Genomic DNA, 12,702 nt, shown 5'->3' with positions numbered 1-12,702 from the left:
TAATCTATACGGGCACGTGCTTGACTGTGTTATAATATTAAGTTACACTATTCAAATATCTGGTTCTTTAAGACCTATTAAAATAAGGCGTACTCTAAATTTTCTTAGTTTCTATTATACCAATTTTAATAACATACGAGTTAGAAGTTGCACTTCTGCAAGGGGTCTTGAGACTCACCCCTGGTTTTTTTTATGGCATCCATTTTTTAAATAGTATTATGCTGCAAGTTTAACTTATTTATTGTACCTTGGTATTTTTTATCAAGACTGATACATCTTAAACATACTAAAAAAAAAGAAATTTTGTTCCATTCTTACACTGAATTTAATAATTCAATACGCGTGCAATATGAAAAAGAAAGAGTCAACTTTATAAAAATTTAAATATTTATATTTTACCGAATTAAGATAGTAATGAGGTTGCAACAACAATTAACTGTCGTTGACAAAAATAATATATTTTAACTGTTATTGATTTCTTTGTTTTCTCATATCCGGTAAATAAAAATGATGAAGTAATTAAAATATGTCTCATGCCTTGTGTTTTGTTCTACCAATTTTCATTAAAATTTGAATAGTAATTCTAATTTATTCAAGAAAAATGCTTGAATCTACATAGGTCTCCGTCTTAAACTCACAACACTAAAAGTGTCCATTAAATTTTTCTGACACGGTTAAGTCTCAAAAAATTGTAACCGTGTTGTTTTTACATCAATATCTATTAAAAATCGAATTTCTTTAAACTCTGAACCATGATTTAGATTTAAGTATTGATAGTACTGCTTTGAAGTATCAAGCTTTCACAATCTGTTGTTTTTGTGTACAGTAACATATAAATACTTGTGAGATATACACATGCCAGCTGATTGTTGCGTAACTATTTATTCAATCTTTTAAGTGTAAATAATGCCGAAATGTACGTTTAATCACCGTAATTACTGAAACAGAAATGAATAAAAGAATATATCATTTCACAAGTCGTCTCATGATAATTTTCTTTATAGTTTTAAAAGCATTTAACGTTCGCAGATAAATATGATAACGCGATAAAAACGTTTCTGATTACTCAATCTAAAGGGGTGCATAACGCCATACCTTGTATTTTTACACCATGCTCCGATTGATAAGAGTTTTAGCACAAAATATCTTCTTCCTAAGTGAGCAGATTGATAAATTTTGAGAATCAGGTCCCAGCCCCACTGCTTGATACTTGAAGTAATTAAAAAAAAATTGTTTAAAAACTTTTGTATTCTAAGGTACCCCCTATAAGCAACCTCTGCATATATTAAAACTGCATTCCAGTTTTTGAGTTCCATGCAAGTGCAGATACACCAAGAGTTGAGGCACGAGGATAATCAAAAATTAACAACAACTTTGACTCTTACAAAAATTAAGGAACCCTATGATTTTTAGAGATCCGAAAGGTTATTGTCATAGTTCTTCTAGTGAAGAGTTTTGTTGGTATTAAAGAATTGCCATGTGAACAATACTATGTACTAGCCTTAACCAAGACCAATGCATAGAAAATGAAAAGTTGTCACAAATACCGCCATTGTGCTAAAAGTGGCAAGATTAGAACGTACATACTGCCCAAAAGTTTACCTCAAAATAATGGACCCCATGATCTTATTGAAAAATACTTATCTAAAATTATATTTAATGAATTTATAAATAAGGAGTGCGTGGAAGTTCAGCCGGCTAGGTTGTGGGTCAGCACGCTGGAGACTGCAATTTTACTCCCGGCCAGTGTGACTTTTTTGAGCAAATACTTCTGTGAATTTTCACATGTGCTTTTTCACGCAATGCAATGCTCCTTGTGAACGGGGCAGGTAATCTTCTTGCAGAAAAATTTTCTATTTTTCCTCTACCCTCTTTCCAGAGATAGGTGGCCTTCCATCTCTCTTCCTTTCCTTCTCCCAAGTGCTCACTGCTCAGATTAGTGCCCTTATTAGGAGCCAAACGTATAAAAATCACTAAAAAAAAAAAAAAACTATTGGGATTCCAAAAGGTCACGTGACTCTCGTGGTATATATAGTCACTTGGGGGAAAAATAACACAGGCCTTGTAGGTGCAATTCTATTTTTATTTCTTTTACACGTTTAACGATTGTAATACGATAAAAGCCTTTCAATAACATATTTTTGAGGCGATGCAAATACCTTAGCTATTTTTTCCCAACTCAATTAGTCTTTTGCAGCTTAAAACTTTCCTTTGAAAGTGCGAAAACGCACATTTAACCTTACCAAAATCCTGCTTGTTTTCCTATATATAGTCGGGATCGGGAGAACTTTGTACAGGTTAAATGTGCGTTTTCGCACTTTCAAAGGAAAGTTTTAAGCTGCAAAAGACTAATTGAGTTGGAAAAAAACAGCTTAAGTATTGTCATCTCCTCAAAAATATGTTATTGAAAGGCTTTTATCGTATTACACTCGTTGAACGTGTAAAAAAAATGAAAATATAATTGTACCTACAAGGCCTGTGTTATTTTTCCCCCAAGTGACTATAGATATCACGAGAGTCACGTGACCTTTTGGAATCCCAATAGATAAGATGAACGTTTGATAAGTAGTGCATTCTTCAAAATTTGGTAAAAGGAAGGTAATGCCCCCCTTTATTAAATCTTAATTTACTACAACCTTGGCTTCTAATGTATATTATTGTGAAAAAACGAATAGCAAAGCTGCTGTAGGCAATCTTCTTATATGGGGAGAGTTTATTTTTTTGGAGGCTGATTTTCAGTTAGAAGATAAATTCTAATCTTGCCACAAATGGCACTTTTTAGACAACATTAAAAACATCTTTTGGTCTAGATTGCGGCTGGAATAGGGTAATGATCTCATAACTCTTATTGAACACCAACAAAACTCTTTACCAAAATAAAATATGATAAAAATATTTTAGATCTCCATGAATCATAACATTTTCCTAATCTCTGTGGAAATTGTGACTGGTATTAACTTTTGACTACCTTTGGGCGTCAGCTTTTGATCTAAGACGATGCAGGGGTCTGATGACTGATCACAACACTTTGATACATCCTGATACTGTTTGATGTATCGCGAAACTCTCACTCTCATTGGTTTGTCTAGTGATCCTCTAGTTTGTTCAAAAGAACCTGACCAACCAAAGAGCTATTTTAAACGGTATTAATCTGTATTCAAGTGTCACCATTAGACCGCTATACAACCATGAATGCATAGAGGCAAGTTGCTTATGAAATAAAAACTTGAAATTTGTATAACTACTGTTAGTGCCAAACATCATTTAAAAAAAAAACTATTATTGCTTCTTCCACTTAAGAAAGAGAAATCACATGATACGTGAAATAAATGTCTCGAGAAACTAAAGGTTATATTTACTTTTAAACTTAGTATACCCTGCCTTCAATGATCAGGTGAGATCTCAGTCAGCTGAGAAATCACCTGATCATTAAAGACAGAGTACATTAACACATTAACCATTGATCTACTGTCAAAAAGCCAAATTAAATTTATGTGGTTAAAATATTGTGAATAATGTTTGATAATAACAGGATATTTTGTCATGAAAAATTGGAAATTGTTGTTCATATTAAAACAGCAAATTTTTTGTCAGATGCTTACATAATATAATCAGTTTTTTCAATTCAACGATAGAGAAAGATTCATATTATGTGTTAAGGTAACCAAGCTGATGTGAAAAAAAAATTAGCATTAGGTATTTTATTTACTCAAACCTTAAATCTTGAAAACGACCTGTATTGATACATTATTCTTCGACTGATGCCAGTACAAGATGACCACATATTTAATTTGATTTGTTAATTTCTCACTTGAGATGGCACCAAATTAATAATTTATTTACTTAGTATTATGTATATTTAAGTTTATTTATCTCTATATGTATTTTCTGATTTTCTTAACAAAGCCGTATTAGTATCAGTTGTTGATGAATTTATTGTCAATGATGAATTATTAGCAATAAATGAACTTTAACAAAAATTTCTTCAAAGATTCTGCGTTGGTATTAAATCATCCTGGAAGGTATACGATTATATTGCGAATATGCCTGTACCGCGTGTCATGGTGATGAATATATGTGACAATGAGAGAAAAAGTAATACAGGCCTTGTGGGAAAAATTAAGTTTTTATTTTTTTTTGTGGTGGAAAAGGTGCTGAACATAAAAAGTTTCCGGAGTACATATTTTTGACATTGTAAAAGTTAGGTTCTTATTTCTTTTATATGATGAAATTGTTTATTAAGGCCGAAAATGTATTTTTTAAAGTACGAAGTGCAGTTTAACTTAAATCAAGCTGCTTGTAAACCTCTGAGCAGGCACAACAGCGACAGCAGCAGCAGAAACAAGTAGCTCAATGTAGGGTTAACTCTACTTCGTACCTTCAAAACGCTGTTTACGGCCTTAAATAACGATTTCTTTGTGTGAAAAAAATAAAACCTAACTCTCATAATGTTAACAATATGTAATCTAAAAAATTTTTGTATTCAACACCTTTTCCACTAAGAAAAAAAATAATAACTTCATTTCTTCCATAAGGCCTGTACTACTTTTCCTCTCATTGTCATACATAAATAGTCATTGTTGGACAATGCTGCAATACTTGGATAAGTTGGAAAGCAGTACTTGGAAAATACTAACTCAAACGATTTTACAGTTGTATAAATCATGATAAGTCGCAAGTACCTATTAAAACTAAAGTATACATTTAGATAAATACCTTATAACGAAAAAAGGTTGACGAAGGTGATGAATAATAACAAATTTATTACTTGAAATTCGTAAATAAAATTTTTTTTTTTCCAAAAATAATTTATTAAATACAAGATGAATCCTTCAGGGTGCATTTTGGTTTTCAACATTTTTAATTGTGTGGAATCACACTTCTTCTTGATTTGAATTTTCTTTTGCAGGTACTGCATCTCTTTAATCGCAAACGAATTATCCAACTCAATTAAGTTCCTATCTTGGTTCTCACTCAGTTTTTTCAATTGTTCTATCAGTGAGATAGTGTAAAACCAATTTTACTGATTTTTTTAGTTTCGTTAGTTGAGATTTATTTTTAATAATATCACAATTTTTCTTACTTCTCTTTTTTGTTTTTGTTGTATGACCTCCACTTTTCTTCTTTTTCATTCTTTTACTGTTTTTTTTAAACATTTTTCCTCTTTTCAGAACCCATACTTCGTTTTCTGTATTTACAGTGAATCGGAGTTTAACTTTTCAAAATGTTGAAAAAATAATTTTCTGAAAGCGGTGCACCCCATAACAACAAACTGATTAGTACAGTGTTTTTTTTTTAGAAAGTACTGCACTTTATATACACTTTTGTTTAAAAAATTCGCGTAAAAGATTAACTACGTTAAAAGGTAAACAATTTTTATTGTATGTCTATGTACTGGCTACGACGTTTTTGTGCCTATGACCTGAAGTTGGACAAGAGCTCCACGTTTGTCCAACTACTGCGAAACCGTGAGGTGTACTTGGACAGCTAATTTTCAATTATAAAAATTTTTTTGTGTCCACGATTACATTAGAAATATTGTTAATTAATGTAAAAGTTGTAAAATAATACCATACAGCATGCATACAAAGGCATTGGACTGATTTCAACGAGCATTACCTATTATCAAAATCATAGAAAACGGAGAAAAATTATCGCACTCTTATGGCGCCTAAGGTGAAAGTTAGAATCGTTCGCTTGTATTAAATTTTTCTAAAATTTATTAAAAATTTAAGTATATCATCAATAATAATCATAGCACTACTAATCTATTACATTTTTTAAAATATCTCTTTTTACTTGCTGCAATGACTGATTTTTCACTGTCTTAGTATCGGTCTGAATTTTAGTTTTGTCCAAGTATTGGGCGTTATACCTCATATGCAAGATTAATTTGAACAAATTTATGAAAATCCTTTACAAATAGTAATAACTGATCATTTCAAAGCTTCTTTTACAGAATTAAAAAATATAAAGGTGGGCAACTTAAAAATTGAGAACAATCTTGAGTGAGCAATTAACAGCTAAATCTTTTGCCAACTTGTACTTTCGTCACGAACAAGAATGTGACCAATACACGTCTTTGCAAAGACTTTAAATTTAAGCGAATAAAATTCGCAATGCCGCATTACTTATTAAAATAAATTTATTTACTTTAGCAATGAATAGAGAACTTTTTTATTTTTGAATTGAACAAAACTGTCCACCACCATGTCAGACTTTGACAAAGAATTTGCTGATTTACGAGTAACAAATAATTTTTCATTACAAAATATTCTGTGAATGTGAAACATTATTAACAATAGTTGTTTGAGCAGCTTAAAGAATACATATTATTTTCATATAACGTACACATAACAGTCTTTATCTTTATTTGATTCTCCTTAGTTATTCACGTATAACAAACGTCAATATATCTGTACGATTATTTAAAAATGTACTTTGTCATGTAAATACAATAATCATCACAGCGACAATAACACTTTTCAAGAAGCGTTGGACTTAGATTTTTCCTCAGACTTATATTTAAAAAATTGTTTTTACTAAAAAAATTATAAATTTCTTGCCTTGCTACTCTTCTTAAAGTTAGTAAATTCAGTATAAATATTTTCTCTAAGTTTTCAGTAAATATTCATTACACTCGAAAAATTGATTTTTTTTTTTTTTGTATCTTCGTAAACGTTAATTTATATATTTATAGACACACAGTTTGTTTTAGTAATGTACGATAAAAATATAATGTACGATAAAAATAAAATTTGTTACTTGCCAACACGGGGTGGTTCCGGTTAGTTATATGTAAGTGTTATTCCTTTTCATTTAACAGTCCAAAAACTCATTTTATGTAAATACTTAGATATTTATTTTATGGAAAACGATAACCCAAATTGAGCCTCTTTAAAAGTATAACTTAATTACAGAAGTACCCAGTATGCACTCCAGTAGCAGTTTGTCCGAACCTGGACCTAGTAGTTCTCACAAACTATCAGTCTATGACACAACTCAAGAAGGTTATGATTATAAATAATACCATAATTATAACAATACGTCACAAGGTGTAAATAATTATAATATTTCTTTTAATTTTAGTTACAAATGAAGATGTTTATAACGACAGTGATGATGAAAACACAATTACAGCTAGACGGTAATGAGAAATTTGATGTATATTTTTCTGTTTTTTCACGTTAAATATTTAGAATAATCACCTTGAATTTTTTAATAGAGGAATCAATGCTATTGAGACAGAAATGGATGAAGCCACGAAAAATGCTTGCTCCATTCAAGTTCCTCAAAGCTTTGAAGATAGTTGCTCATCTGGTTTGACTGTAAAACAAAAATACATGGGCCATCGCAATGCCAGGTGGGATTAATTTTACTATTATTAAAAAAATGTTGGTCAGTGTATTCATAATTTTTAGCCCATTTTTTATTTTTTTAAACTCATTACATTCTAATATTTTGAAACCCAAAAAATCAATAACTTCTATACATTATTCAACTTTTGTGAATAAGTATCTTCAATTAAGAAGCAGCTATTTTAACTCCACTGCCTAGATAATGAGTTGCGTTGTACCTTATCGATAACCATGCAAAACAAATGGTAGATAGCAATCTAGTCAAAATCAGATATGAATCCAAGTTTTTAATTTCCTGACAAAATGGGATGAATTGGGTTATCTGACTTTTCAACCTTCCTCTAAACAACTCTTAGAACACGTTGGAACTGTCGCACCCAAGTTTAAGAGTCTGACTCATTAAATTTCATAAGCAGATGTACTAAACTCCAAAGGTACCAACAACAAAATTTTCTTTTAATTCATCTCTTAATAGTGAAATAGGCATTATCTAAGAGGCCTTTGAGGTTTTTATCATAAAAAACCTTATTTATAAAGAGAATTGATGAAATACTGAATAAGAAATACCTAAATAAAAATATAAGATGGCTTGGGTTGTTGGTGTTAAGTTAAGGGCTGTGAGGGGTCCTTATGAAATAAATGCTTTATGTCCGTTAGTTTTTTTTATAAATATACTTTTTTAGTAAAAACTATGTACAAGATAATTAAATTGCCAGAAGAAGCCTTAAAAATATGTGGGATGGAAGTGGATTTTGCATGTTACTTCTCCCTCGCCCCGCCTCGCTCTGAGAACCCCAAACCAGTCCTCTCCACACTATATCACACCACGCCTCTACAGCACAGCATAGCTCACATTTCAAATTTTATTGGATTTTTTTATTTTTTCTTTAACCAATTTCAAAAAAAACAAGAAAAAAAACGACTTCTTAAGACTTAAACTCGCGATCTCCTGCATACAAGCTGAAGCTCTTTCCTACTGTCCTACAAGCGGTCCCGACATTATAAACTCGACAACTTCTTATTATTTTGCGTATTGTAACTTTTTTTTAGTGTAAATATTCATTCATCGTTTATTAATTTATTTGGTTTGATTTATAAGTAAATTATTCATTTAATAAAATAAATTTTTTAGTTAAATAACTTTTTTACCCTCAAAAATCAGTATACTGTAATACAGCAGTGTAACGTCGGTAAACTAAAATTACCAATAATTTTTTTCTCCGCTCGTTTCTTCGAAATTTTCTATGTCGACTTGAAAGTACTGTCGAACAGGGACCAACGTGTAATTCAAAAGAGATGAATTACCTGCAAATTCTATTCGTAGCTGCAGCACATCGACCAACTATGATTCACGCAAACGCACGTGGGCCTATACTGACCGGAAACGAAAAGCAAATAAGATTATAAAATACTTTTTAATACAGAGAAATAAAATAACTTTAAAAACTAATAGAGGCAAAAAGTGTAACTGGGAACAGCTAAACTGGGGTGCAATACTTAATGCTGGCACAACTTGATGAGATGTTAAAAGTTAGAATAACGTAGAGTTAATGCATATAGACAAATAATAATACATACTACAGTAAACCTAACAGAGCGACATTATTAACTTTTCGATCGTTTTAATACATGAACTACTCTCTTATACCATACAATTTTTTCGCAATAGCCTAATTTTTGTAATTTTGACACATGTTGTTACTCTTAAGAATGTAAAGGAAAGCAGGAAAGTTGAGCCAATAATTGACAATAGCTCCTTCCCCTCTTCCTGACTCAGACATGTCGAGAGAGAGTTTGTAGGGCCGCTCCAATATAAGTAACAGAATTTTCAAATCCCCAGGGTACCACGTTCCAACATCCTCTCCAAAGAATAAGCAAAAGGGAAAATGAGAATTGATCCCACTACTAACATTTCGAAATATATTCGTAGCTAACAATAAATTAAAATGACAGGCAAGCTTAGTTAAGTTAGCAAACAATGGGTCACGACGAACACCTAATTAGTATTTGGACCACAACTACAGCCACTTCAGACATAAAAGGTTGGACCGTTGTTAACAATTACTCTTTCTCGAATATCAACTTGTTTGATTAATGTATTTGGCAACCTTAGCAACTATTATAGTTATAAACGTATAAAAACTACTATCACTGAACCTGTTATTAATATAGGAACAATCAATTTTTGAAAGACAGAACTAGAGCATCTTGACTCGAAGATAACCCTTCAAAGTAGCCTGAGTAGTAAGAGTCCGCCTCTGCTACAACCCAGTCTACTGCGAAGCGAGGCACAGACACAGTTTTAATTTCACCCTCGAAAGGTTGACTAGGTAGCTAAAGTCCGTCTCTGCTATCCGACGGTCCTCCACGAGTGCGGTTTCAAAAGTTTGAACCTCGGACACTTCGGGCCGGCTCTCCGCGTGTTCATTCTAATACTTAAAATAAAAGTAAGTTTTTCCAAAGTATTAAAATAGTTCACTGTGTTTTTTTCTTTTGCCGCGAAGTCTGCATAATTGCCTATTATGGCATCGATAAGTTCTAAAATCGCAAGGAATAAGTAATCGAGTGTTTTTCGTGAATCTAGAGCAATCACATTTACTCCGGATAGTATTGGTGGCTTACAGATCGGTCGCGAACTCAAACTATTTTTCCCCTTGCGTAACCTCTAGGGCGTAACTACCTTTAACCTCTAGATCGCGGACGGGACACTAGTTTGATACCATCGCGTCGGTATTCCTGACGAATCAGAGGCGCGCCGCGAACGAGTGACAACCGCTTCAATTCGATCAGGATAGTCGGGCTTTCCCTTCCCCCCTTTCAGGACGCCCTGTCAAGAGATTTAGCTACCTTTTAGCCCCGTGTCCCACCTACGTGCCCAGTGTGAATCCCGAGTTATTAAGTGCAAGCTTAGACTCGAATAATACGTCGCGCCAATGTCACAGCAGCTTTTTGTGTATTAATAAACTTTATTTGTTTCTGACTAAATTTTTACTTTAACAATAAATAAAGGATCGTGAATACAGTTTTTAAAAATTTTTTTCTCAATATTCAAAAGTTTTTTTGTATAAATACAATATGTTATGTTGCATTTTTCTCCCTGAAATCATGCAAAAACGTCGTATTTTTAGCAAAAGACGAGAAAAAGTCGTATACAGGCCTCAGGAAAAAAGTACGGAATTATTTTCCGGACATTTGCCACCCAGGAGAGAATGTCTTTCTTTCTTTCCTTGGTGCCTAATATACTATTTCTTACATAGATGTACTTGCATTCACGCTTTTACACATACTCCACCCCTTTTTTACTGTGTTATTTATAAAATAATTTTTGGATCTATTTGAAAATTTAATAGGTTTATCTAAACGTAATCTTTGAACGAACAAAAATTAGGAGATTTCTATGCATCATACAAATGCAATCTTTCGTGATTTTTCCATAAGTTGGAATGTTAAATTGCGATTTTTTAAAATAAATATTAAAAAAGGGGTTGTGGAAACTTATAAAAACGATGTGCGATTTTTTCGGGTATTTTTTATGTTATTTCAATATACATTTGAAGTTTTAATAACATCTGGTACGACAGAATAGTTTTTTTTAACCTTTTTAATTTGGGTACTAAATATTGACTAGAAATCAGTGTATAAGCCTGACATTAGAGATTTAATCAGCGTAGGCGGTAGGAAGTAGTTTTGAAATCATCAGAAGATTTAATGGTAGCGCTTATTCTTGTACTGACAAACCTATATATTGCTTATATTGTATTGTGCAATATTACATTGCTTATAATTGTTTATTTATTTATTATTAAAAAATTTATTAAATTCACACCCAATTAATGTAGGTATGCTCATCCCAACTATAATTTTACTACCTTCGTACACAATATGTCATAAGATTATGTGTTAAAATCAAAAGTTTTCAGTGGAAATTTTCTTGAAAACCATTTTCAAAAAATAAAAAAAAATGTATTTACAACCCTTCAGCTAAAATTACATTTTGTAACTTTTCTAAAGGCAGTTATATTTTAAGATTTTAATGTTTTTATGGTTAAACTGTAAATTTAAAATAACTGCCATTGCTTTCTCTAGCCACTGCGATTTATATGTCTCTGACTTTTATTCATTTTGAATCACTTGTTACTTTAATTTGCCATATTAAATGTGTATACTTCGAAGTAAATATGTGAAGGCATTATTGCTTCTTACTATTTAGAGGCTCGGTAGGCATTAATTTTCAAAACCAAGCACCACTTCCCGTACGTTTTCATGGCATGGTAAGCATTACGCCATACTGATGAAAAACTACTCCAATAATATAAACCAATAAAAAGAATTTCAGAATTATCTGAAAAGTGATCAGAGCCAGGATTGGAACTCTGTCCAAGCAGATTTAACATCAAGTGCTCTATCATTTGGGCACTGAAGGCTCGGCCACTATCATTCATCTATTTAGTTTTATAGTTAACTGTATTAAAGTTACGTGTATTTTAGTTTCAAAATTTCTCGTGTAGTCAGTTATTTTGACATTGTGTTCTTATAATTACAACGTTTGAAAAACTTTTTCATTGATATCAACAGTAACAATTATTTTTTCTTATTCATAGAAATCAAATAAAACTAATTAACAAGTAATTTGATCAATTAGAAAAATCTTTGATACTTTGGGGTTAGAATTCCAGTAGACTGCTTATTGGCTTAGCGCTCAGTCCGTGGAGCTAAAGAGAAAAACCATGAGAATAACACATCTAAATTACTTTTATTGTTCTGCATCGATTTAGCAAATACACATTGATATCTTGATTTGCAGCCTGCTTCATATTCAACGTGTCTTGGTCACTTCATGCATGGTTTGACTATTTCGACTTGTCGCTATTTTTAGAATCTTAAAAATTAAATCGTAATGAAACCTACAAAATTTGGAATAAATGAACACCAACACGGCATATTTTGTAATACCATTTTAAAAAGCCAATGACAAATAGTGTTAAGCCATACACTGTCTACTACTCAAACTGACGTGTGCCTCTACTGTAGCATTTAGGATGTTTCAATAAACGTGATTGAAAATATATTTTGAATTAAAAAAATAAACATCGGGGCTACTGCTCAAGCATTTGTACAAATGAAAGCACAACCATAACATTAGTTATTAATACTAAACTTAATTAGACAAATCATATTTTTGTGTCGTTAAGTTATCAAATGATCATTTTTTGTCTCACAGTAATAAACTTCAATCAAAAATTTCTGTCAAATTATTTTGTAAAAAGTAAAATAATCGCAGGGAAAAAGTTAGTACTAAGGTTTTCACTCTGAGAAAAATAATAAATACTGGAAATACTTAATT

The 12,702-nt window shown here is 31.7% G+C and overlaps 1 protein-coding gene across 7 annotated transcripts in view; it reads left to right on the top strand.

Annotated features, from left to right (window-relative positions):
• LOC106638943 (DDB1- and CUL4-associated factor 6) overlaps nucleotides 1-12,702 on the top strand; it is a 302,245-nt gene that overhangs the window by 102,656 nt on the left and 186,887 nt on the right. For all 7 annotated transcript variants that reach the window (XM_089596260.1, XM_089596261.1, XM_014352340.2 and 4 more), the window contains 3 exons: nucleotides 6,921-7,010; nucleotides 7,090-7,147; nucleotides 7,226-7,363. In XM_089596260.1, coding sequence (XP_089452386.1) covers nucleotides 6,921-7,010; nucleotides 7,090-7,147; nucleotides 7,226-7,363 — 286 coding nt within the window. The remainder of the gene's footprint in view (nucleotides 1-6,920; nucleotides 7,011-7,089; nucleotides 7,148-7,225; nucleotides 7,364-12,702) is intronic.

This window comes from Copidosoma floridanum, unplaced genomic scaffold (genome assembly GCF_036245765.1).
Source record: "Copidosoma floridanum isolate Cflo_tuat_1 unplaced genomic scaffold, Cflo_Japanese_pri ptg000030l, whole genome shotgun sequence".
Taxonomy (NCBI): domain Eukaryota; kingdom Metazoa; phylum Arthropoda; class Insecta; order Hymenoptera; family Encyrtidae; genus Copidosoma; species Copidosoma floridanum.
The sequence above is the reverse complement of the archived record's forward strand: the minus strand, read 5'-3'. Positions and strand labels throughout refer to the sequence as shown.